The sequence below is a fragment of the Corylus avellana genome, chromosome ca7 (genome assembly GCF_901000735.1).
Source record: "Corylus avellana chromosome ca7, CavTom2PMs-1.0".
NCBI lineage: Eukaryota > Viridiplantae > Streptophyta > Magnoliopsida > Fagales > Betulaceae > Corylus > Corylus avellana.
Window position 1 is genome coordinate 29680510 of NC_081547.1, and position 26710 is coordinate 29707219.

Consider the following 26710-nt stretch of genomic DNA (forward strand, 5'->3'; position numbering starts at 1 on the left):
CTTGGCTTTATAGGACTTTTGTTTGGTCGGTAGGATTCAGTCAATCACAACTTTTGGTTCATAGTGCTCTTTACCATAGACCTCGCTGCAAACGTTTTTTGACAGCTTGAAAAATTTGGCCATGATAATGACGCCAGTGTGTAGGCACAATTTTGCTGTAGCTGCAGCTGTCCTCAGTGATTTCAATAGTCATATTGTCTCGGCTGTTACTAGTAGCCTTCCTCCTCTACATGTTAATGCTGGAGAAGCAAGTAAAATATGCAGTTTCTAGAGGCTCCCCCATTCTCTCATTAATTTGTTTAAGGAGACCTTGTCTTCATCTCACTTGGCTCTTTTCTTATTGGACTTCTGCTCTTATCATAGAAGATATCCACCACCAGCTCCACCTTCTCCAAAGATGGACAGCTGTTAAAATTTTCAGAGTGCCAATCATCGAGCACATCAGCTTGCAAAAGCACGCTGCTTCCCAATTTTCTCCCCTTGTCTCTTCAATCAAACGACAGTGGAAAAGATCCCCTTGTAATCTCTCTCTCTATTTTTTTTTTTTTTTAGAGAAAAAAGAAAAGAAAAAAGGAACTAGCAAGCCCTACCATGTCAATTATAGCGACATAGTAACTACTCCATTACCACCATTTTTAAAAAAAAAAAAAAAAAAAAAAAAAGAAGGAAAAATTATCAAAACAAGAAGCGGTTGAATACACTGTATGCCAATATGTCTATTGTCTATAATCAGATTACCTGATAGAAATGTCTTTTATTGATGACGACATGAAGTATATAATTGAGTTGGAGGAGCAGTTGATGTGAAATGTCTTTTATTGATGACGACATGAAGTATCAAACAAGAAGCGGCAATCTTTCCAAAAGAGTTTCTATTCATAGCACAGCAGCAACGCTCTTTTGCTTGAGTGAATACACTGTATGCCAATATGTCTATTGTCTATAATCAGATTAGCTGATAGACATATTAGAATATGAATCACATGATACACAAACATAAGAACAACGACATTCAACAAACTACTAACTACATCAGCATGAAATAAGCTCAGATAAGTGCTGTTTTGGGAAGACAGGTCATGGATTTGAAGTTGTCTGCGATGTTTCAAATTTAGTTTCCATTGCAGGAACCTTAGCAGAGAACAATAGAGATCATATCTTTCATAAGTGCTCATCAAGTGCGGTAGGCAATTTCTTTGCACTTAGGGGTAAGACGTGAGAAATGGAGAACTTAATAAACCAAAGTAGTGCCATGTTCGGTCTGAACAATCAGCCTAGGATTTTATTTCTCAAGCTATCAAATTAACTAGAATTAAAATTTTGAAACTAAGGAGATTTGAATTAGTGACATTCGCTTCATAATGTGTAATTCTTAACCAATTGAGCTACCCGTTGGTTCTTAGTTCTAGTTCTCCCTAAAATTTCAAAGGTGCCTCAGTTGAACCAAGGCCTGCCCAGCTACCCAACCACAAGATTACAGACTTGAACCAATCCTTTGCGCCAAAAATTCCAAGTTAATGATACAATCCAGTTTTGCAATTTCATTCTACGTAGGGTTATACCTTCAGTCACTCCCTCACCTTTTCAACTCAGCCGTTTTGGTCTCACTCCTTATTCTAGCAATATCTTCAAAGTACACAATGTTAATTCTTTTCACTAGTTGTTCTTCGCACTCTTTACAAGCCATTACTTTCTACTTTTGACAAGCCATTTTCCTGATATTTGCAAAAGGGAATATTCACACCATCGACTACATAACCTCAACAACATTTGATTCCCTTAACTAAATTCGAGTGGGAGACCCCCAAACCCTAGTAAGGGAAGGCAGGAAGGACCAACCTATATAAGTAGGGTAGGACCCTTCATCAGGTACACAATTTTTTTTAACACCCTCACTCAGACAATTTGCCCTTAACTCATTATGACTTAATCACCAGAGGTCGTTCTGCCGGACCTCTTTCCATCATCCTTCTCTATATGAATGGTATATATGATTGCACAGAACCGAGAAGCACTTCTCCACTTTATTCATCTTGCTTTAATTTTGTAGGCCAGCATCCTCTACACTCTATCTTCCCTTAATTGACATAAACAGCGCTCTTTGGTAACTCTTGGTCATCAGTATTAACTACTTTCTCATTTACATAAACTTCATTGTTAACAAAAGCATACTGTAGTTATTGAAAACATCTAAGATGTATGTCTAATATTTTTTCATGTAATAAACCAATTAAGGTCAATCGAAAACAGATATTTATGTTCATGCTTAGCCAAAAAAAAAAAAAAATGGTTTAAGGTTGTCTCCTTCCAAGTACAAATAAAATTTCATAATCAAGTTGCAGTCAGCATAAGGAAAATGATGGTACTGAGAAACAGATATCTTCAACAACCTTATAAAAAAAGAAAAAAAGAAAAAAAAAAAGAAATGGATGCATCCGAATCACTCTAAGCCCATGTAATACACGAAAAGTTTAGCATAATTTCACAGACAGATCAATATACAATATAACAATATATTTTTCCTTACCTATTGGGCTAAGTGGGTTCTCTTTGTACTGGCGATGTAGATGGCGGGGTCATAGTTTCATTCCTACCTCCTGCAAAAAACTCTTCTTTCACTGTAGAAAGTGGCCTATCTGGGCTAAAATATCCGTTCGAAACTCTACTGGGACTTGGAGAAGAACTAGTTGTAAGAATCTTGGATGGGCTAGTGTCATTCCCCAATGGAGAACTTGGGCCAGATATGGATTGAACCACTGCATCTTCACGAGGCAACGGTGAGATCGGTGATGGGTCACCATGGTCCATTTGTTTCCTGCATAATGCATTTTCCACAATATCATAGGAATTTCCAGTCCGCACTTCCTGAGCAAGAGAACACCAACAACAGCATAGCCATAGTGTGCAGTCAGCAGCTGCTGGTTCACCACAACAGAAGTTAGAAGCAGGCAAATTGAATCTCTTTCTCATTTGGATCCTCCAAAAGCCACCATAGAGTAAACCAAAGGCACACAGAATAACCCCAGTAACAACTAGAGCTTCCCTAACAGCTTCATTGTTAATATTCACAGCAGCCAAGGTGAATATCCAGAAAGGAGCCATACAAAATAAAAGAAAAGTCGCAATATGGACATACATATTGCCAAATCCAAGTCTCTCCATATTCCACCCAAATACACAAAAGCTACAAAAAAGTGAGAGATATGCTAGAGAGATATCATCCCAAAAATCAAGAATCCCCCCACTCCATCGTGGTCTATTCTCAACAATCTGCTGTTGGCCTCTTTTAGCAAAAGAATATCTTTTCTGTAATGATTTCGATCTCAACCCATTCGACCCATCACCACTGGTGGTCCGAACCTGTGCTTCCTCATCCACGTGAGAATCATAATCCCTACCAAGGGGGCTATATATAGTATATAAGCCAGCAACAGCAGGTGCAGCAATTGCAACAGATATACATATTCCAACTCCTATGGCTGGTCGTTGAGATCTCTTGTACCCCAAGTTTAGACCACAAAGCGCATACTGAGCAAAGCAATTTATGTGGAGGAGAACAACAACAACCATCATGTGTGTCCATTCATGGGGCTTGTAGGTCCCATTCTTGCAGTAAATCTTTCTAAGTTTAGAAATGTCGTCTGGTCTCCATCTGCACAGAAGTACAAGGTGGTAGAATCGTTGTGGGTGCTGGTACAAACACATAAGAGTAAACAATGCATTGAGAATTTGATTGTTTACTTCAAACCAAACATCCCTGGACTTCTTGGGTAGGGCACTGTTTAACATTCCGGTCATAACAAAGAATAGAATGGCACCTGAAACAGCAACGCAGGTGATCCATGCAAACAAAGCCATATTCATTGGGTTTCTAATCCATTCTTTGCCCATTTTCATGAGAGAACCCCAATCAATTTTCCGACCAAAAACCCCATTGAGGCGTTCATGGAAACGGTGACCACTTGAAGCCACAGAGCGTGAAATCTCATCTCTCCCATCAGCTATGCGCTTGAATTTGGCAGATGCAGAGCCAAACTTGAGGAGACTTATTCTACTATGAGGAGCAGTTAAGGTATCAGAATACCTTCTTGGAGGGTTTTCATCGCTTAGTAGCGTCCTTCGAGATGCTGATATGTCAAAAGGAATTTGACCGTTCACTTTAGCACCATTAGATTCCTCAACTTCTTCCTTGTGCTTGCCCTTATCAGTTGAACTCATTCTCAATCAAAACACAATCTAGCCTTGTTGCTCACTATGGGAATTGTAATATCAAAACACAATGGACACCGGAGGAAGAGCCATTTGTTGATTGTCAATGTTTCCTCCTAAGTATTGAATCCCAAACAATAAATTTTAAGAATTTTTCAGTCATCACATTTAAGTTATATTGTGACAGAAGTCGAGAAGCAAGGAATCTATTAAGTTAAAGAAAATGGAAGTATGTAATTGATGACTCTACAAGCCCAAGAAGCTTTCCAAAGAACAAGAATCACAAACCAAAACTATAGTTTGACATATAAAACCTGAAGTCGGATCCTAAGTTTTCAAAAACCCATGCAGTTAAGGATGTTTTGGGCGTTTGGAGTTTGTAGCGAGTATGGATTTCTCGGAAAAAAACCAAGGTAAAACTTTTGAATTTTTTTCCCATAACCGAATCCTAAATTTGCATTTGAGTTTGTTCCGAAAACAAAAACAAGAACAAATTTGCTTCCAAATTATATAAATTCCGGGAATAAAAAATTTCATATAAAATGAATAAGACCTCCACTTGCTCAGCTTTTATTACTGATCAAAATCCAGTATCTAAAAGCACAAGCAATTGGGACACAATCAAAACCCAGAAACTGATCCTAAAAGAACAATCTTTTAATCCAGAATTTTCACAAGAACAACGGAAAATAGAAACACCCGCAATTTTCTATTTGCATATTTCAACCAAAACTAGTCAACCAATTTATACCCCCGAAAAAAAGTAACAAAAAAGACTTAATTCAAAAACATGAAAGGAACCGAAGCCAACACATACCTACGGGATAATAGAGAAACATAGGAGACTTGAAGAAGCTTTATTAGAACCTGTTTACTGAATCCTCTCTGAGACTCAGACCTCGCAAATTGTCATACTTGACAAAATTTAGCGAAACCTGGAACAACAAAACGATAATCTTCTTAGGCACAAGGAAGGGTCAACGAGGACCTTACATGCCAAAGTGCGGTGAGGTGGGTGGCCTGACTTGTAAAGAGAGATCTAAAACGGTATCGTTTTGGCTGTGGAGCCAACACCGACTTTCACCATCTGCGTTTCGTTAACCATGACCATGTTTTTTCATGGATTGTGAAAGTGAGAAAGGGATCAAAATGGCATGCCTTCGTTTTGGCTTCATGTGGAATGGAGTATATCAGCAATCCTACGATACCTTGCCTAGTGTACAAAATATTGAGTTTTACCTGAGTTATTTGGGAAGTATTAGGGAGCCAATCCAGAAAAATTTTTAAATTGACGTGGCTGATATAAGTGACAGACAAAAAAAAAAAGAATTGTATTTTTTTTAATTTAAAAGAGAAGGGTTAGGGAACTAAACAAATGAACTCAGAAAAAGTTTTAAACTGACGTGACAAGGGTTTTCAAATTAAAAAAAGTGTAATTCTTTCCATTGTCTGTCACGTTAGTTTAAAAAAAATTTTGGGTTCATTTATTTGATTCCTTAACACTTCTCGAATTATTTAGGATGGATTTAATCCTAAAGTGCATTCTTAAACAAAATTATAGAAAATGTCGCATGTGAGGTGGTGCATTTTTAAAAGCGTATAATTTTAAAAGACAAACTATGATTTTAAAGGTTTTACCAAATAGATAATTGCGATTTTAGAAATCAAATTTTCATTAAAAATATTTAAAAATTAAACCAAAAATGATAGGGGGAAAAAATTATATATAAACACGTGATTTTTGTTTAATTTCTCGAAACATAAATTGTATGTACTGTTTAACTTTTTTTCTTTATCTTTCATCTCTAACTAACCCTCTTTTTTTTTTTTTGTGAAATAAATAGTTTCTCACTTTTACATACATAATTTACAAATGGTCGCAATTAATTAGTTCCATTTTTGAATTGGTTTTATTTCATTTCCAGTTTATCTACGCCACTGACAATTACGTTTGTCGTTTTTTTTTTTTTTTTTTTTTTTTGTATAAACTATTTTCAGATATAGAATTGAAAATGCATTTTAGTAGGCCTATGTAGATTTATTTTATTAAAAAAATAAAAAAAAGATTTAGGAACGAGAAAGCGGGTACAAGGATGTTTACCACACTTTTTGCTTAAAAAAAAAAAAAAAAAAAGGAAGCATATATTAGATTTTTTATTTATTTATTTATTTAAATGCAACCAAAAGGGTTAATTTTTTTTAGGATTGGTGGAAATCTTATTTACCACCATCTTTAGATGTTAGACTTGAGATTTTGAGGGAAAATTAGTATTATTATTAGATTTTGCTAGTAAATTTTCGTTTACAAACATATGCTGGAGAAAACAACCACCTTTTCTGTTGTTCAAAACGTGTCCATGCTCCTTTTACTCAGAAATATAATTGACGAAAGATAGTTTTCTGCTTACAAGTAATGATCAATAAAACAGATCTTGGTTGTGGAACAGACTACATATATGATCATCGCCCCTTAATTTATGAAATCGATTGTATCCTCCATTAAGGGTTCTCATTCTTTTCCAACATACAAAATTTTAATGAAAACCAGCAGTAGAAAAACTAGGCCAGATTCAAACTTAAAACTCATGCATACCTACACAGATTTAACACCCAATTCAAATACATTTTAGTATCGGTAGCCATCGTAGAGGAAGGGCAACTGGACACAGGCACAAAATACAATGCAATCATCAAGAACGAAAAGCAAAACCACCGAAGCTAAAAAATTTCAGGTAAGATCATCTTCCTCCAGTTCTTTGGCCTTCAGCTTTTCCTTCACCCTTAAAAGAAGAGTTGTCTTCCAGGAATCCTACAGATCAGTTTATGCAATTAGCATCAGAAAATTGCAACAAATACAATTCTTTCCTTGGATTGAGATCTAGGGTACGGCACCAAATGCAATACTTTTTAGCCAAGATCGTAACAACAAATTAAAAAAAGGGTTAGCTGTTGAGTAGTTGAATCACTCCCATGGCCGCAAAGCAGTTTATTCAAATAGTGTTGTGTTATTCCCCTTTGCTCCCCCCGGAAATTTTATTACAGAAAATTTTATCCTGATTTTAATATGTTATTCCAGATAAACTCTCACAAAACCAATTTAGAAGTTCCTAGAATGTGATCAACATCCTAAATTTCAAATGAGTTTCTAACAGTGCTGGAGAGACTTTTACCAGCGGAGTCATGCTATCAAATTCTTTGACTACATCAGTAAACTTCACAACATCTTCCTCATCAACTGCAGCAGCAATATCCTGGCACAAAGACATAAGCTTCTTTGTCAAGATTCAGAGAATAAAGATAACAACGAAATTATTTTAAAAATGCCACCATGATAAAGAAGGCAGATACACTGCTAAAAAATAGCAAGTTACTCTAATTTAAAAGGCAATATAATTAATGCTAAAAGATGAGGAAAGAAAAAAATCAATACTATAAAAAGGTGACGACAACAATTCAAATTGTAGAACCAACCAAATAGAAGATAGTTAACCATTCAAAACAAGAGCCCTTAAAATATATTACAAAATTAATATAATAAAAGGTTTGAAACTCACTGCTAAGAATCTGTATTCACGTGTTCCAGAAAAAGTTGGATCCAGTTCCTGCAATAGCAAATGTGACATTAGTATAGTCAGATGACTCAATAGGTAGAATGTTAAGATGCTGAAATAGGGCCAAATTCAGACCTGATATCGCTCTAATGCGTTGCTAATTGCCACAACATCACCTTTGCAGAGTTGGCAAATGCCAGCATTAAGAAGGTGTCCTTTAACTCCATACTTCAGCAAGTTATTATTCATTGACTGTCGTGCTATCTGTTCATAAATCTCAATCGACTTCGGATATCTGGAGAAATATCACAAACAACTATTCAGGCCCCCATCAATGAAAATGTCACTTCCATAATTATTAAAATAGCTCCACAATCGGGATTTCTTTTGTTGTTGTCACTTTGCATTTTCTTACCACAGAATTTGGGGTAAGTGGGCACTTGTGTAGGTGAACTAGGACATATGCAACAATTAATAATAATCTTTTCCAAACTAGAACCTGTATCCAAACAATTGTGCAAAAACTAACAACCATTACAGGAAAATCAAACATATTGAAAAGACAAGTTAATTGCCCGCCTTATCAAAATGAAAACACAATTCTCAACAGTATTTGATTGACAACCTAAGTTTCTCAAGTTAAGTTCTTAGGAGCATTCCAAATGTTCATGCCCTCACCCAAGCCTTTCCAAATATGCATATATAGAATCTTAAAGTAATAATAATAATATTTTTTCAACATCTTGTACTAGCTTAAAAACAAGAGCAAATACAACTTAATGTAATTAAATACATCTAGCAAATAAATCTCAGCTGCAGATACTAATAAGTTATAACAGGAGTACAATTTCAAGATGCGTCAGGTTGTGGAAATTTTGGGATCATGTTGAGATATCCACCTGAGATTATACATGTTTCTCATAACAAACAACTTGCAGCAACAAAATTCCATGCACACAAACAGGCAGGATGAGATAGATACAAACTGTGCAAGACAATCCTTTGGAAGAACCAATTACAATAACCAGAAGCCATATACTGTGTCAAGAGTAAGACATTTGCAAATAGTTGCTAGCCTTACTGTTCTAGTTGGGCAGCAAATTGTGCGACTTTCTGCTTGCACTGATTGGCAGAAGTAGTTACTTCTTCATTTTGGAAGAAGTCAGCTGACTTTTCAAAGTAAACAATAGCCTGCTCAATGTTGTGTTCGGACTCATACAATTCAGCAATTTCCTGTGCAGGGAAAAAAAGAAAAATCCAAATTCACCAACTGTTTTTTTTTTTTTTTTTTTTTTTTTGTAATTAAAGTACAATAATTACAAAAATGTATTCCACAAAAACATAGACACCAAGAGCACTCCATAATCAATTTCTTGATTTCTAGAAGGCTTGAGATTATTGCAACAAGCAATAGAAATAAAAAGGAACAGCATAGTAGTAAAACCCAAAATAGTACACCTCAAAATAACAAACCAAGTAGAAAAATTACTTTATATGATTATCTCAAATTTCTGACAAAGCCGAGTAAAAAATTTACCTTGAAGTATCTTGCAGCCATGCTGAGCCTTCCAATATCACAAAACAGATTTACTGCCTGATCTAAGCAAGATATGGCCTCTGCATAACGATTTTTTTTTTAGTTACAAAGAAGTTTTATCCCACTCAATTGAAAGAGAAACAAACTAGCAGATAATACAAATAGATAGGCAATAAATATAGGCAGACAACTACTTCTACAATTCATATACGGCCCTACATGCAGTAGAAAGGTGATATGTGCAGTTAATGCCAATAGAGGAAAAGGCTGCTATTCCTGGGAAGTTACATAAACAAATACTTTATAAATTCAAGCACCTATCTTATATATGCAATCTGTTCACTATATCTTTTTCATCTTTCACTTTTGATTGGTAAGATTTGTCCACTATATCATTGATTCTCAACAGCACGGTCTATTGCTAAAAGCATGGAATTTGATCATGCCAGACAATTTAAATTGACTAGTGTGAGAGACCAACCAAAGGATGGCCTAGGTACTTTCAAACTTCATGGAGTCATGTTTATAGGAAACGTCATGCATGTAAGCCAAAACCATACATACCATTCACAGATGCTTTCTTATAGCAATGAGCAGCATCAACATAAGCTTGGGCAGCTTCATGTTTGCTTTCCAACTATAAACACAATAGTATGAGACGATATTGTCAATTAAGAAATAATTGGTCAAAAGAATAGATGCACTAAAAGATTAAAATAAGTAACAATGCTTAATCCCAAAAATCCAAGTACCTACCTTTAAATGGCAGTTTGCCAACTTTATATATGTTGCTCCAGCCTTCTCCCCTGAAAAACCATATACATAGAGATCGGCAGCTCTTAATATGGGCACACAATGTTGACAAAATTTAGTCTAGAGAACAAGTTCATTCTTCGATTCACATGACCCCTACAGTACCACAAAGATCAGAGATTCCTTTTTTTTTTTTTAGAAAAATTTGGACCATTTTGCGCAGGGGTAATTTCCCTAGGACAAGATAAAGCAAACATCTTTTAGATCAGCGAAAGACAACAATATAGATATTACGAGTAATTAATTTGGAAAAATGGTTCAAGAGCCATTTCTCGTATTAAACCCGTATGGATTAATAAACTTTGTTTCCTTTAATCGAATATGCTTTCAGAAAACTATCCTCACAAAACTAGGTAAAATTTGAAAATCTCATCACATTTCTCAAATTCTTCACAACAAATTGCAATTCAGTCTTCAAGTATCATTTCCAAACTAAATTCTAAAAACCTAATTTATCTACCACTTAAATCATTTAAAATCCACACCGATCCACCCTAATGCAATTAATCGAGAATCACCAATTCAAAGCCAAACCCCAAGCTTCCCACCACGAACCGAAACAAACAGACCCCAAATCATATAAAAAACTCAATGATCAATTTCCAAAATTGGGTCATTATTGTCGCCAATAATAAAATTTAAGGGTTAATGCGATCCATTTGTTACACAGATCAAAACTTCCCATCTCTATCCCTTTCCTCCCCATTCTTCCCAGGGAAACAAACGGAAAATTAATTAATTTTTTTTTTAAAAAAAAACAACAATCAGAGATATGTAGAAGTGAAGAATAATACAGGATTTGCCGAGCTTAAAGGAATTAGCAGCTTTGTCGAAGAGATCGGCGGCGTCTTCATACTTGGAGCCGAACAATCCCCAACTGCTGAGCTTCTTCTCTGCTTTCTTCTCGAACTCCTCTGCTCGAGCTATCTGATCCCCCATTTGAATACTCAGAATTTTCTTCTCTGTTGCAGATCACACAGGGAGACTATTAAGCAACCGTGAAATGGGATGCTGTCAAGGTCACCTTTTATTGTTCCTACTTCCTAGAAAAAAAAAGAAAAGAAAAACAAGGCTCGATAATTGGACTGGGTTTGTTCCGTTTAATTCACGCTCACAACCCAATATCTGCATCTGGAAGCAACCTAATGTTTGGGCCGGCAAAGATGGATGGAGTGGGCCCAAACCCAGCTAATGTTTAGGAACTACTTCGCACCATATTGCATTACAGCCCGTTTGATTTACCAATTTCAAAACACAGTTAATAAATATGCAATTTTTAAAATATAATTAAGCATTTAGTAAAATCGGTAAAATAGTGTTATTTTGGTCAATTGAGTATTTTTAAAAATGCACCATCTTGCTTGTGTGAAAATGTAGATTTTTCTAAACGTTTTGAAACTGCCTTTTTTTTTTTTGGTCAAAAACACTTTTCCACAATTTTATTAAGAGAAATGATGAACTACGCTTTATTATCTTACTTTCTTGATGCGGTACTATTAATTAACCCTTATATCACTAAGCCTTATTAAAATAAATAATGAATAAAAATATAGTGTATAACATTACTATTTTAATAAAAAATGCATGTTTTGCCCACAAAATCGGGAGGCCAAACACATAGAAGCTAGTCAATCTAATTAAATAATTTAGTCAAATTTTCTGATTTAGTAGCTTCCTTGAAATTGTGACATGGTTACATGCAAATTATATGTTAGATGAAGTTTTTGTCATTTCTAAGTCGGGATCCTCTTACCTTTATTTTCAATTAAATGATTTCATGATTTATCATATGACAATTTAGAGAACCCTAATTGTAGCTTATTAAATTGTCTATTAATATTAAAAATTATATTTTTATTTAACAACTATTTCTTAAAGGTGATATGACAACTTCAACCAAACTTGTAATCAAATTGTGTTTCTCTTTGCGACAATATAAAATAATGTTTCAACAACCCTATCTCTATGAATCTTTATCCAAGATTTATCATTATTTTATTGAATAAATATTTATTATAATTTGATATACATGAGCCTACACGTCCCCAACCTTTGTTTTCTAGCAGGTAAAAGAAAAGAAGACATGCACATCTCCCACTATTTCGTCTTCGTACATTTTCTGAGTCTATTTTCCACATTTTTCATGGTTGTCTACTTGTCTTGTCATCATACGTCATCCTCCACAAGCGCACGACATGATTCAACCCACTCCTAGCTGTCTTGTTATCAACTCTGACTCCCATCTTAGCCTCCCCTTTGCCCAATCATGTTCCACCTTTAACAATGGCATTTTGGTAAACTGCATGGACCAACCACCACTTCTCTGTTTATGTACTAAATGCCTCATCATGTACACGAAGACAACAAGCTCAGACAGAACTCTTCCTGGCAAGTCGGAGAACTAATCGCCGACATGTCTCCGGCAGCCAAACTAAACGTGCCACTCTTACCGGAACACAAACCTGCGCTGAGGCATGCATCGGTAAGTGGGGCGGTGTTCAACGTGTCAACGAGCATAATCGGTGCCGGCATCATGTCCATTCCGGCCACGCTTAAGGTCCTCGGTGTTATACCTGCGTTTTTGCTGATCCTGGTTGTTGCTTTGTTGACTGATGTGTCGGTGGAGTTCTTGGTGAGGTTTACACACTCGGGTGATGCAACAACCTACGCCGGTGTAATGAAGGAATCTTTTGGTCGGGTGGGATCGACGGCCACACAAGTTTGTGTTATGATTACTAATCTTGGGTGTTTGATCATGTTCCTGATTATCATCGGTAAGCATCGAGTTTAGTAAAGCTTGATCTGGGTTTTCAGTCTTTAACGTTTTGCTAAAGCATATATAGATTTGTGATTGATCTGTAGTATGTTAATTAAGCACTCTTGATCAGAGCAGAGCAGCTTAATTAAGCACTCTGTTTTGGTTGCTTAAGCCAAAACAGAGCAGCTTCTTGTAAATATAGCCAATTAGGCAGTAAATAGTTACAGATAAAGAATCAAGAAGAAAACAAAGTTTCAGCTTTGATTCTTTGAGAACAGTTAGGGTCAGATCGTTCTAAGGTGAATGATTGGGGACGATCAAAATCATTTTTCTTCACTGGCTCTGAAATTACTGCTGTGGAATTTTTGTGGCCTAGTATCACCGGATGTTTTGATGGATTGGTTGACTTCCAAGCTTTCTACCGATCCAAATATCTGCTCTGTCCCTTCAAAATGATGAATTGAGTTTTTAAAAATTACATATAAAGTTTAATCTTAAAGAACTTATCACTTATAAGCATTTTTATAGTTTACCTAATCTACTTACTCAATGTAAGATTAGCATTTTTGGATATCAAGCGATATTTGATATTTGATATCACTTATTCCTTCATTTCCTTGTACCAACATAAAACATTTACAAAACTACAAACTTTATGTCCCAAGTGAACACTTTTTTCCAAAACAAAACGTACCCTTTAAAGACTAAAAAGCATTTTTGTATTTTTGTATTTTTGTATGTTTTTTTTTTTTGGTAGGGGACGTCCTCTCTGGAAATCAGCCTGAAGGAGTAGTGCACTTGGGCATTTTGCAGAAATGGTTTGGCATTCACTGGTGGAATTCGCGGGAATTCGCCCTCCTAGTCACCGTTGCTTTCATTTTGCTTCCATTGGTCCTGTTACGCCGTGTAGGTGAGTAAATTCCAAATTTCGTTTCTACTTTGCAACAGATTCATTAGTTGAAAACATATTAGCTATCAAGGCACAATTGAGTATGTAGCTTGTGCTACTCCCCCGAAGGATAATCCCATATTCACATGAAGTGGGTAGATTATAATTTATAAAGGAGTTCTTTAGAGCTAAGTCTTGTATTAATGGGCTTTACAAATGATTCTAATGAGCTCTAATTGCAACTTGACTAGTTATTTGGAGTACGCGGCTAACACTTTTTGTGGGTCGTTACATTGCTAGCTTGTTACCATTATAGATTCTAATGCACTTATCATTGGAATTTGGTTGAAACATTTATGTTTAATGAATGGTTTGCAGACTGCTAAGTGATTAGACATTAAGAATTATGAATCTTGATATCTCATGGCGAGGCATGTGCTGATATTTTCTTACTCTCTATCACACATTTACACTGGTTTTATTTTTTTGGCTCCAGAATCGCTGAAGTTCAGTTCAGCAATATCGGTTCTACTTGCATTGGTGTTTGTTGGCATAAGTTCTTTGATGGCAATCCTTGCACTCGTGGAAGGGAAAGCAAAGAGCCCGAGACTGCTACCTCACTTGGACAACCAAGTCTCCTTCTTTGACCTTTTCACCGCAGTTCCTGTCATTGTGACAGCCTTCACATTCCATTTCAATGGTGAAGAACAGAATTGAAAGCATTGCTTTTAGTGTTTTTTTTTTTGTCTTTATTTTTCCTAAAATTCTAACAAAAAGCCTTCGATGAACGATGCAGTTCACCCAATTGGGTTCGAGCTTGGTAAGCCTTCTGATATGATGAAAGCAGTTCGAATATCACTAGTGCTTTGTGCTGCCATATACTTTTCCATTGGCCTCTTTGGGTACCTTTTGTTTGGGGATTCCATCACGTCTGATATACTTGTCAATTTTGATCGGAATTCGGGTTCAGCAATTGGTTCGTTACTAAATGACATTGTACGGTTGAGCTATGCACTACATGTCATGTTGGTGTTTCCTCTTTTGAACTTCTCATTGAGGGCCAACATAGATGAGTTCCTTTTCCAGAAGAAGCCCCTATTGGCCACAGACACCAGAAGATTTCTATCCCTCACCCTTGTTCTGCTACTCATCTCTTACCTGGCTGCAATTGCCATACCAAATATATGGTACTTTTTTCAGTTCCTTGGATCAACCTCTGCAGTCTGCCTGGCCTTCATCTTCCCTGGTGCTGTTGCTCTCAGGTACTCTCTCTCTCTCTCTCACGAGTCTCACTCTTCCCTTCCCGCCTCCCTTAAGAAAAGGTAGCTTAATAATTCTTTCATACTTTTTCCAATGACAGGGATGTTCATGGTATATCAACAGAAAGGGATAGGATTATGGCAGCAATAATGGTAATCCTGGCTGTAGTAACAAGCACAATTGCCATTTCCTCCAATATACACACTTTATTTGGAAACAAGTCATAGTCCCCCCACAATCATTTTGGGTATACTTGAGGTGTTTGTATTTTTGTGTTTCTTCAAATTTTGTTGTCTTTTAGAATCCAACAGCAAGTCGATTCAAATCTTTTGACAACAAGAGTGCTGTTTGGATTGCTCATAATTCAGTCGTTCGTGAACGCACTAAACATATTGAGAGTGATTGTCATCTTACTCGTCATTGACATCAGCATGGCACCATCTCAATCCCCTTTGTCTCCTCTACTTTGAAGTTGGCAAATTTCTTCACATAGTCCCACACTATTGAGTGCTTCTAGTTTTTTTTTTGGTAAACTCTCGAAGCTTCTCGTCGCCCCATCTCATTGTGAGTTTGAGGGGATGTTAGAGAATATATGTATTAAAAAATAGAGGTACATACTAAGGGTATTTTATTCTTGGTATCGCCTTAAATTATTTTTGTTTGTTGTGTCTTGTTCTCTGTATAGAACATTATGCGAATATGAAAACAGAGCAACCAGCGTGCAGATGTTGCTCTCATTCTCTCCTTTTATCTTTTATTTTTATTTTTTTGGTAAGTTATCTTTTGTTCTTAGATTGTCTTGACTTTTGCACAAACTATCAATGGGAACCCCATATGCCCATTGCCCAGCTCAGGAGCAGTCTTTGTAAACGGGTCATTACCCAATGCTGTACTTGTTAGACCATAGCCTGGTAGAGGAAATTTGGATAAAAATCTGCCATCCCAATGTCTAAAAAGGAAGTATAGATGCTTCATATACAAGTTAACAATGTAACTTCCTACATCTTGTCCCACACCCCATTAAAATCCCAGATGCTCACGTGTACATATATTGCTTTTCCTTTGATAGTTCATCCAAAATAATCCTTCTTCCAAGTATTTCACATAAATGAAATATCCACATTCTGCAACAAGGTTGATATACAAAATATTCAAGTTGAGAATGCAGGCATGAGAGCCCACGGTTTGGGTCAGGATGATCATGCTCAAATCACGAGCCTCAATTGGGCTATAAAAGCTAACGTGCTAGCACAACAGTTGCTTAGATAATGATGGGTATGTGGTGCGGTAGATAATTGCCCCACAAATTCATTCTAATCGTCCTACTACTCTTAGTAGAGAACTTGATAACGTTTGTAGTTTGCCAACAAAGATGTAATTCGATACGACAACACTTGATAATAGCTGAAACCTGCCAATAGACAAGGATGTATGTATCATGTACCTTGCTATAGGACACAAATTCAGCACGACACTTGATAATAGCTGAAACCTGCCAATAGACAAGGATGTATCATGTACCTTGCTATAGGACACAAATTCAGTACCATGCCTAGCCAAGGTCGTATCCTATCAACAAGTGACACCTAGCCAAGACCGTACCCCATTAATAGACACTTCACATTAGGAAAGACATAAATGGTGCAATCATATTATCATTTGCATTACAATTTTACAATCCTTCTAGTACTCGCTCTTTGAACCATTCATCAATCACTTTTGCTAACTTAAAGCATCAAAGATTTTTCCTACCAGCACTCTAGGAAGTCTCTATCGTTCTTACTCTTTCTTGCAGGCATTTGTTGTATGAGAATCTGAGATTGACCATGTGATAAGTTTAACAATAACAGTAGCCTTTTCAAAGGCAGTCTAGACAAGTGGTAAATAAGACTCTGTTTGGTCTGAAAACAAGGCGGCCATGAAAATTGTTGGATAGCTGAAAAAAAAAAAAAGAAATGGGACGCAAAAAAACAATTTATCTCATTTCTTCTAATATCTCAAAAAATTTATGTATTTTCACAAATTTACCATCCTTTATCTCATTCCTTCTAATATATACATGATTGGTTAAAGAGTGGACGCAAAGAAATAATTTCAATTTTGTCAGGAGATGCAGGGTATAGGGAGACTTTCCATTACTTATCTGACCAGCCGGTCAACCTGACCTAATCCCTTTGATAACACATTAGAATAATAAATCAGTTTAATAAATCAAACTGATTTTTTATTTTCTTTTGTGGAAATTCAGAGCAGCCTTATCACATAAGAGTTGAAACCAAAAGAGATGTTTGGCATATTTTAAGTAAATTAACAGGACGAAAAGATTTATATCTCCCTCAAATTGTCAACCTAGAGAAAGATGAAACATTCCAGAGAATACATGATACAATATAAGGAATGTTGTTCCAAAATTTAAACCAACAAAGTATGATCCACTTGGACGATGAACAGATGCAAGGAATCGCTGTGCACAAAGATACAGGACACATTCTACCTATTCTCACAAAAATGAGATCCATGCACATACAAATGTGCTTTTTTGACTTACCAATTGTGTTTGAAGCCTTCAAGTTAAAGGTTGGTACCCTAATTACATCTCAAGATGAAACATCATCTCTCAGATCTTGGAATCTCTTCAATAGGCTTGACTTGTGTTTCTCAACTTCTGCATCCCCAGAGGAATCTGGGATACACCTAATAACTGAGATTGCCCCAGCATGGTGCAAAGCTCTAGCAGCTTCATCTGAAAAATTAGAAATTAAATTTAGCAACCTAGAAAGGAAATAGAAAATAATAGCTATGGTACCACTTTTAGTATATCCTATACACAAGGCACAAAGGAATATAGCAGTAACGGAAATCCTGAAGCTAATCTCCTTCTTAAAACCAAAACTCCAAACAGTCTTGGATGATAAATTTGCCCTTATTTACACAAAGCACTCTCCATTTTCACATTCCACGGTTAAAGCCTCTTACCCTTCTTAATATTTGTATTACATATTGCATGTTCAAAAAAAATCAACTTCTTACCTATGTACTGTTACAAGCATTAGTTACCATCTATTACACAAGTTTATATGCTTCTCATTCGGTATGATTTTGAATCAAAATGTCAATGTGGGGGTATATGGCTGATGCATCTAGTGATTTTAAAGCTATATATGGTCTTTTGGAACTGAAGAAAATGAGAAGGGAAATTGAAGGAGTATGGTAGGAATTTTCATTCCACTCTCCCTTTCAGTATAGACTCCAATCTATTTTGTTCCTCTACTGGTGGAGGCACGGAGGTGGTAACAATGATTTTTCAACCAATAGTCATGAGGATGGGCATTCCACATTGGGTTAAGAAACATCCATGTCCTCATTTGAATGATCATTACCATGGCCAAACCAAGTGCCTAAATTCCAGCAAGGGAAATGTTTGTAGCCCCTTACCTCGCACCTTTGCCTTCTTACGTGTTGTTTACTAGTTATAACATATTGAAATGGTTTTGATAGAGTCCAGTTTTAACTGTGGATGCACAAGCCAAATATTCTTTCCACAATCTATATCATAGTTATTCAACATGAGAAAACTTTCACCCGTAAGATGACAAACGTGAAGAAAAAAAGTTTTCATAGGCAGTACAAACATAAATATAGGCATATATACTAAACAAGCATAAAAGTATGACCTGAGTGTGAGAGTGCAGCAAGGGCCTTCAATGCTTCCTTTCGTGTGCGGTCGTCTTTAGCAGCCCCCAACATATTTAAGAGCTCTTTATCCCCACCAATCTCTACTATTTTCATCCTCCTTTCATCTATAATGAAGGGAAGGAAAGAGTTATATGAGAGACAACAGGCAGTAAACGAATTATCAGACTTCACCCTCTAGCCCCTCAATTTCATGTGCCTGCTCTCATAGGTAAGGCTGAACTAAAGGAAAACATCAAAGAAAGTAATAGACAACCAGAGTTTGGGACAATTGTAGAGTCAAGAAATAAATGCTTAAAACTGGCTGCAAGGCAGTCTGCAGAACAGAATGATGGAACTCATTATTAACAATTGTAATTTCATTGCCCAGAAAACATGATAAGTTTAATTTATTTGTCAGTTCTACACTCAGTTTGGTACAAGATAAAGGACAAACTGGAGAATCTCATTCTGGAACCAACTAGTCAAAGTTTTAGTCTTTGAAGCGAGGCAAGATTGAATTTTTATTAGCATGACATTGTTTTGAAACTTAACCAAAGCCCTTCTGTCAAAGAACCAATGTATGTTGTGTGAGTTTCAGAAGAGAAATAAGATACTCTAGCAGAAATTATGAGATGTAACAGTAACACTTAAACATATTAATACATCAATAAAACCAAAGGTATACTCTTTTCCTAAGAACTACTTGCATCATATTGACATTGAAGCTACCATCTATTGCAAACCGAGCTAATCTAGATGCACCCATTCTCTTAAACAACGGATCCTTGACGTGCAAGAGTGACACAGACTGTTGCATCAAATTTTCTCCTGAAAAAGTAAATTAAAATAATCTTGTCAGACAAGAATTGCAAAGGGATTGATTCTTTTTACAAGACGAGCTATTTCAAGATCGTTTATGAAACCAATCTACATACCCAAGTAAGGAAATAACTGATAACCAACTGCAGACGCAGTCCCAGCAAAGATTATTTTCAATAACCATCCTATCTTTCTTTCAGCATCCTGCTCAATGGAGAGCTCATCTGCAAGTAAAAGTAAGAACCCAATTGAAAAATGAGTTTTTTTTTTCGACAGTGATGAATTGCCAAGTAAATCTAATAGGAGTATCTCAAAATTTAGTATTTCTTTCAGCAGTACCTAAATCAAAATCCTTTCTCAAGAGAAAAACAAAATTAAAGTTCTTCTCAGGCTCAGCTGCTCAAATAAAAAGTAATAGGTTTCTTTCCCATAATTTTCTGTATATATAAATCACAATCTGCTCAAAATCCTCAGCATGACCAACGCATTTTTCTTTAATTAAGTAATTTTTTGTGTATTTTTTTTTCTAAAATTAATAGTCATTTTAAAAAAAAAAGGTCATTTGGGCAAAGTGAAAAGAGTGACCTTTTGCATTTAATGATGAGAAATTGCGAGATTGCACATTCCATCCAGGCTTTCTTCTACAGAAATACTGCACATATAAACCAAAAGCACAAAATAAATAAATAAATAAATAAGCACAAAAAAAATGATATATCCAAGCTAAATAAAATGCTAATAATACAAAATTTTCAATCTGAGGCAATTCCGAAAAAAAATTCTATGCAAATGCATAAATATATATATGTGTACAAGTGGGTTGCGATGTATGTATGAAGAAGAAAAGGGAGCAATTTACAGAAGTGAGCTGGGCTGCTAACGTGCGCATGACGCGGAGCGAGATCTTCTCAAAGGTCAGCTCTCCGGTTAACTGCTCTCGAAACTTCTTCAATGGCAGGAGTGCAGGCTAGCACCTCTGGACAGGTAATGAACGGGTTCGGATCAGTGGCCTTTTTTGGGGTTTGCTTTTGACAACTACAAGTCGTTTATGTTTCCTTTTATAAGTGAGGATAAACATCTTTCAATTGACAGTCTTACAAGTTACAACTATAGGAGATTAACGGTATAGATTTAATTTCATTCACTTGCTATTTCTCATTAAAAAAAAAAAAAAAAAAAACTTAAAATTAAATCGAGATTGTTGAAAAAATTACAAAGAGCAACAACCCCTTCTTTACTAGGTTCTTCAAATTGTGTGCAATTTGAATAACCAAGTATAGGCAAATCCCGATTCAAAAGCAACAATTCATTTAGAAACCATTTAAATGACTTTTTTCATATTCGCTAAAATGACTCGCCATGCTATCCCTAACCATATTTGTGAAAAATGAGGGATTGAATTTTTTAAATTTTTTTAAAACTTTTTTATCTCACAACTATTCTATAATGTTGACTTGACAATCCCAATCAACCATTAATTTTCTTTTAAAAATAAAAAATAAAAAAAAATTAATCCAAAAGTTGAAAATTTGTAATTGTCACGTCAGCATTGTGAGATGGTTGTAAAACAAAAATGTAGTTTTTAGTATTAATCTTTTCTTTATTGTGTATCAATAGACGTTTCGCTTGACAGATGGATTATAATTATTACCATCATTTCATGATTCATATTAGATTTTAATATAAATATTTTCACTTAATTTTAAATTTTAAATAATGTGACTAAGTAAACTATTAAATGCAAAAAAATTAAAATCCAAACTATAAAATTAATCCTTTATATTTTAAATAAAACGGAGAAAATCATATTACCTTGTTTGACTGGTTGCTTACATATGGTCATATGGCAATTATTGAAAAGATAAGTGATTTAAACAAACGATAGGCCATTTGTTTATACAAGAAGTCGTTTTTACCAACTATAATTGGCGTGAACAATTGGCAAATTGAAACAAAATGAAGAAAGTAATGCTATAAGTCTTCTTAGAGTCCTCCTAAAATCATCATAAATCTAATGTGACTTTTAAAATGACCAATAGATCAAAAGCCAATAAATCACATATCAAATTCAATGGTAATTTTAAAAGTTATATCACATTTGGGATAACTTTAGAAGGACTTGTAGCATTACTCAAACGAAGGGGTACAACAATTTTGCAACATTGAGGACAATGCCATTTATTACTTAAAATTTTTTTTACAACGAAGTGAAATATCCTAAAGAGCTCTGAACTATTGAATGCTAAACCCTCTCCTCAGGCTTCCTGTTAAACAGAAATACCTAAAGAACTATAATCTATTGAATGATAAAACCTCTCCTCAAGCTTCCTGACTCTCAAAAATAATCTGCTTGTCAGAAAAGGTCTCCAATCATCTATGGAATCTTGGGTTTGGAATCCTAGCTCCTCTCAGTTAAAGCAAATGAAAACTACTTTTAAAGCTCATGAGTAAGCCTGGGACATTAGCTCTCTATCTATTGATCTTTGGAAAGCTGCGGCCCCAGGTATCTTCAGGGATAATTTTGATGTAGGAGTGAGAAATAATTTCTCAGCAGCTTCAGCAGTTATCAATGATGACAATGGAAGAGTTTTACAGCAGCCAAAACTACAAGGTTAAATACTACAAAAGTCAATATTGGAGAAGCACAGGTAGCTTTATTAGCAGTCAATCTTGCTCATTCTATGGGATTAATCATCTTATATCCTTCACAGGGATTCCTCTATCATCATTTTGACAATAAAAAATCCAAATCTTATATCCGATTGGAATATTGCCCCTAAAAGCTTAAATGGCTAAAAAGTTGCAGGACCACAAAATACAGTTGCTTCTAGGCACCATTAAAAAACATAAAGTGTTTACATTCCATGAAGATGAGCAACTTAAACAAACATCTTTATCTATCATTTGGCTCATTGGCTGTGAACTAACATTGGCCGAATACATACTAAGCATAATAAGAGTATTTTCCACTTCCTTTTGATAAAATTGAAAGTGATTAAAACACCAAAAATTTTGAACCAGAATATTAGGGGGAAAAGAAAAATCTATATATTAGTAAACACGTAACAACAAAAATCTTCTGCATGGGTAGATGAATCCACGATACTAGACCATCAATCACTTTGCTTTTAAAGATCACCGTCTTGTGAAAACTGTAGTGATCTTCTTCACAAACCAGGCAAACTTGTCTGTTCAAACGGAAACCACTCTACTTCCTGTCCAAATACACACATCCATGAGCCATGACACAACCACTCAAAAATGTATGCATACAAAGTGAGTCCAAGAACACCTCCATGAGCCAACAGTCATTCATAAAGGAAAATAGTCAGCGTTTCATGCCAAATGTGCATCCAATCATTCCAACCATAGCAATATAACTTGTTTAGAAAACAGAATACAGATAAATAGATTTAGGTTGTTAATACTTAATCATATGGAAACTTTCATTCATTTAAAAACAGGAATAACCTGACAAGCTTTTATGTACCAGAGTTTGAGAGGATATAGGATTATCAAACAGTACAAAATGCTAAACTATTAGGAACACTTTGGAGAACAGAATTGCAATCATGATGCAAAAAGAATACTTGATCTAGGGTGAACTATTCCTATGTGCCAAAAGGAGAAAAAGTTGCTCGTATAAAACGGAATTGCAGCATCACCACAAATTTACTGATGAGATACACAATAAAAAGGATAATCAACTGACCTTCTGCTCTTGGCGGTCGGGACAATTAGTCCTCTTTTCTCTAGGCTCTTATACCGGTCCTTTGCAAGAGTGCAACAACCCTTAACAAAAATAAGAATCAGGTATGCTCTTTATTGAATCTCAAAACCATTAAAAAAATTTAAAAAGAAAGAAAGAAAATATGATTGCATGGAAAGTTTTGGAATGGGGGAAAATTTCATTGTACCTTCAACTTGCGGAGTGATCCGGTTATTTCTTCAGATAATAGGACTTGAACTGGGGCAGGCTGAAATCTGAAATGAAGATAACAGGTTTATTACTTCCGCTATAACAAAAATTTGGTCATAATGTTTAAGTATGAGTTTAAAAATACAATTTAAATACTTTCGTTTTTCAACAACATAAAAGCACAGATACTTTCTGTTGTGATTCCACTAGTGCGCACAAACTTTTTCACAATAAAAGATATAATGATGCATCCCATATTTTTTCTTTGGTTACTTAAGTTTAGTTTTCCGCTTCCAAAGCCACAAAGTAGAGGACCAACAGTTATCAAAGAAAGGAAAAAAAGGAGTAAATAAGGGTCCCTTCACTACTTGAAAATCTATATTTGCAACTATGAGCATAATTAATTACCATAAACAATAAATGAACTAAACATATTGGAGTAAGATAAACACAAAAGTGCTCATACTTGTGCCTTCCCAAGCGTGGTGGACATGATTTTAGTCTTTCTTGTTTGGCTACAACTCGGCGGAGATGTCTTTTTTGCTTCTCCTCATCTTCTTTGGCTATTTCTTGAATGATATTTGGTAAGCTGCAACCAGGAGGACCAAGCAATCATTAGAATGTACTCTGCACAGAGATGATTATTTGTAGAAGCAAAAGGTCATCTTACCTGTCAATTTCTTTAGAAAGTTCCTTGAACTTTTTAGCTTCTGCTTCCATTTTCAGCTGTTCTTTGCGTCTAGCTCTCCTATTCAGCACAACTTGGGTCACCCTCTTCGTTTTACTAGACCTGCAACATATTCATTCGGACTTAGTTTAGATGATATTTACACAATAATGAGGAACATAGCATTATACACAAATCAGAAATCATTCCAAAAGCAATAGACACATGACAGGAAATACATCAAACGTACCAACACAAACCATATATATATAATAAAAGGACTAAATCAAGCTACTGAAGGACAATCTTTCATTCAACTTGATGGATTATGCATCTTCTCAGAATTACAATTATGAACCTAAATTATATATTAAACAAAAAACACTGAAGGAAAGGATGATGTCCATAACAAACGAACCTTTTCTCTTGTGTAGAATCCTCATTTTCACCCAGATTTTCCAAATTCATCTCATCATCATCACTTCCATCATCCGCCTCAATAAAATACATCTAAAAAACAGTGGGTTATGTTAAGGTCCTGCTCAATGCATATAATTCAAAGGGAATATCTATATATTCATGAAAAAGATTCCTGGCAGATTAATTTTTTTCATAAAGAAATAAACCTTATGCCTGAACCAACAGCCACAGACGGCAGAACCCAAGTACATGGGACAAAATCTAAACACACTTCCTTTCAATGCAAAAGAGGATTTCTAGTAGATAATAAACAAATGGAGAAAAGAGACCCACATCTTCATCATTGATAGCTTCCCCTGGAACAGTCAGTGGAACTGGCTGAGGTCCCAACTCATTTTGATAGACTTTCTGCATTTCTTCTGCAACAGCATGAGCCAACACATCCTGAATTGACAAAATAAAAACACAATAAAATTCCATGTGACTTATCCTAAACATAGGCAAAATATGTATCACATATCACAAAATTACCTGATGACTTTCAAGTGAAGGATTGAATGAGCAACCTGGAGGCTCAACTTCTACTGCTGGAATAATTGAAGACTTCGATTTCTGCAGAAAGAGAATAAGAGCTCAACAATCATATCATCAACTAAGGTCCACTAAAGACCAATAAAGGTAACATCTTCAACATGAACTCATACAATCATATATCATTGAGAGAATTGCCTCTAAGATTATATGACTCCATAAGAACGAGGGTGTATCCCTCACATACCACAATCAGAACAAATGTATCCACTTCCTCATATCCTTCCTCAGTACTGAAATAAAATTACACGAGAGGACTCGACATACAACTGATACAAGAGTGTCACCAACAATTTGAATTGAATTCTAAGCCATAATATTTTACCTTTTTGGATTTGCTTTTGTCTTCACCTGCAAGAGTGTCAAAGAGAGCCTATGTTAATGCATGTAATATCATAATAACAAGCCAGTGAAAACATTAATACAGCATAGAAGAAACCTTTCTCATCCCATATATCAACCATGCCAGAAGCTGTGGCAAAATCATCCTGAGAGATGTCAACAATAGAAAGATAAATACATAAATAAATAACAAAGAGTTCAAAAAATTTGACACATCCGTTTCTATACTCATTATATGAGTTGCAGACCTTGGGACCACCTTGAGTCGCATCATTTGCTTTTGTAACCTCGTTATGCTTTCTCTTGGATTTCTTCTGTATTGAGGATGGAACTAGTTGTACAAAAGGGTTCTTTTGTAGCACGCTGTCACTGCGGAGTACTTTTTCCCTATGTTTTTCGATCTTCCGCTTCACCAATAGATCTGATCAAACAAAAGTAAATAACTTTTAATCACTTTCTTCAAAAGAAGCTTGCATTCATGCACACCAAATGGAATTTGCCCATTGTATGATTTTTTTTTTTAATTAAAGAAATATTATGCTTGTTCTACCAGAATAAGCACCAAAGGAATTTCAATCGGTGTGCACATTAACATGCTTCCTTCGTCGACTAAAAATCCCGAGCATCGGAATATTCTACACATGAAAATTTCACCACTACTTTTCTCTAAACTGAACCTTGTCAATATGCTACACACCCCTAATGCTCATAATATTATTTTCAATTGGAAAATTAAAATAAATTCATAAACATCACAAACCACTGACATAAAACCCTAAAGGCTTAAGCACCAAAGGGAAAAACCCTAACATCCGAAGCAGCTGAAGTATGAGGTGGGGCAGAGGAGGAAAGAAGAGAAAAGTCGAGGGGCAAGAGAGTAAAATACCTCTGGACTTGTCGACGACGAAGAGGGAGTCGGTGGGGGCGGAGGAGAGGGAGCCACCGGAGAGAGCGTCTTTGGTGGACTTCTCGAAGAAGTCTTCGATCTCCTCTGTGCTTATGTTTGCTCTCCATGCCTTCTTCCCCTTCCGAGAGGTCTTCGCTTTCTTCCCCATCTCTCTCTCTTCGTTTCTCCGTTCGTCTGGGCCTTCTGGGTCTAGGAAATATGAGGAGAGAGCGACTCCAAACTCTCAAGTTAAAACCCTAACTGCGTTCCCAATAGGAAAAAAATAAACGACTTGTAGCACAGCACATCTCAGATTTTATTTTATTTTATTGTATTTAACTGAAATACATAATTTTAAATGATATAATAATACA

At 35.7% G+C, this 26710-nt stretch overlaps 5 protein-coding genes across 9 annotated transcripts; 1 reads left to right on the forward strand and 4 right to left on the reverse strand.

The window, feature by feature from the left end:
* Nucleotides 1–676: 676 nt before the first annotated feature.
* On the reverse strand, nucleotides 677–5392 carry LOC132187205 (uncharacterized). Of its 5 annotated transcripts, none has more exons than XM_059601434.1 (3): nucleotides 5027–5392; nucleotides 2528–4325; nucleotides 677–917 (listed from the first exon to the last, which is right to left on the reverse strand). In XM_059601434.1, the coding sequence occupies exon 2, from the start codon at nucleotides 4216–4218 to the stop codon at nucleotides 2536–2538; it is 1683 nt and encodes a 560-aa protein (XP_059457417.1). In that variant the 5' UTR covers nucleotides 4219–4325; nucleotides 5027–5392; the 3' UTR covers nucleotides 677–917; nucleotides 2528–2535. The 5 variants fall into 5 exon arrangements, with proteins under 5 accessions (XP_059457417.1, XP_059457415.1, XP_059457416.1 ...); XM_059601432.1 differs by having other exon boundaries at nucleotides 677–933; XM_059601433.1 differs by having other exon boundaries at nucleotides 677–940.
* Nucleotides 5393–6664: 1272 nt separating this feature from the next.
* Nucleotides 6665–11119, reverse strand: LOC132188731 (alpha-soluble NSF attachment protein 2). Its single transcript, XM_059603263.1, has 9 exons — nucleotides 10905–11119; nucleotides 10054–10103; nucleotides 9862–9934; nucleotides 9298–9377; nucleotides 8842–8993; nucleotides 7896–8055; nucleotides 7764–7811; nucleotides 7380–7460; nucleotides 6665–7018 (listed from the first exon to the last, which is right to left on the reverse strand). Exons 1-9 carry the CDS (start codon nucleotides 11047–11049, stop codon nucleotides 6938–6940), a joined length of 870 nt encoding a protein of 289 aa, XP_059459246.1. The 5' UTR covers nucleotides 11050–11119; the 3' UTR covers nucleotides 6665–6937.
* A 1237-nt stretch (nucleotides 11120–12356) lies between these two features.
* Nucleotides 12357–15767, forward strand: LOC132186391 (amino acid transporter AVT6C). The gene is made up of 5 exons (XM_059600347.1): nucleotides 12357–12884; nucleotides 13626–13778; nucleotides 14254–14457; nucleotides 14554–15019; nucleotides 15118–15767. The coding sequence occupies exons 1-5, from the start codon at nucleotides 12449–12451 to the stop codon at nucleotides 15242–15244; spliced, it is 1386 nt and encodes a 461-aa protein (XP_059456330.1). The 5' UTR covers nucleotides 12357–12448; the 3' UTR covers nucleotides 15245–15767.
* A 1531-nt stretch (nucleotides 15768–17298) lies between these two features.
* Nucleotides 17299–20560, reverse strand: LOC132186392 (uncharacterized). The gene is made up of 6 exons (XM_059600348.1): nucleotides 20371–20560; nucleotides 20097–20163; nucleotides 19628–19735; nucleotides 19422–19520; nucleotides 18692–18817; nucleotides 17299–17760 (listed from the first exon to the last, which is right to left on the reverse strand). The coding sequence occupies exons 1-6, from the start codon at nucleotides 20398–20400 to the stop codon at nucleotides 17615–17617; spliced, it is 576 nt and encodes a 191-aa protein (XP_059456331.1). The 5' UTR covers nucleotides 20401–20560; the 3' UTR covers nucleotides 17299–17614.
* A 1788-nt stretch (nucleotides 20561–22348) lies between these two features.
* On the reverse strand, nucleotides 22349–26591 carry LOC132186855 (ribosome biogenesis protein NOP53). The gene is made up of 12 exons (XM_059600955.1): nucleotides 26337–26591; nucleotides 25699–25871; nucleotides 25548–25596; nucleotides 25434–25459; nucleotides 25049–25129; nucleotides 24851–24961; nucleotides 24516–24607; nucleotides 24101–24220; nucleotides 23897–24019; nucleotides 23429–23495; nucleotides 23224–23303; nucleotides 22349–22726 (listed from the first exon to the last, which is right to left on the reverse strand). Exons 1-12 carry the CDS (start codon nucleotides 26503–26505, stop codon nucleotides 22720–22722), a joined length of 1098 nt encoding a protein of 365 aa, XP_059456938.1. The 5' UTR covers nucleotides 26506–26591; the 3' UTR covers nucleotides 22349–22719.
* Between the last annotated feature and the right edge of the window lie 119 nt (nucleotides 26592–26710).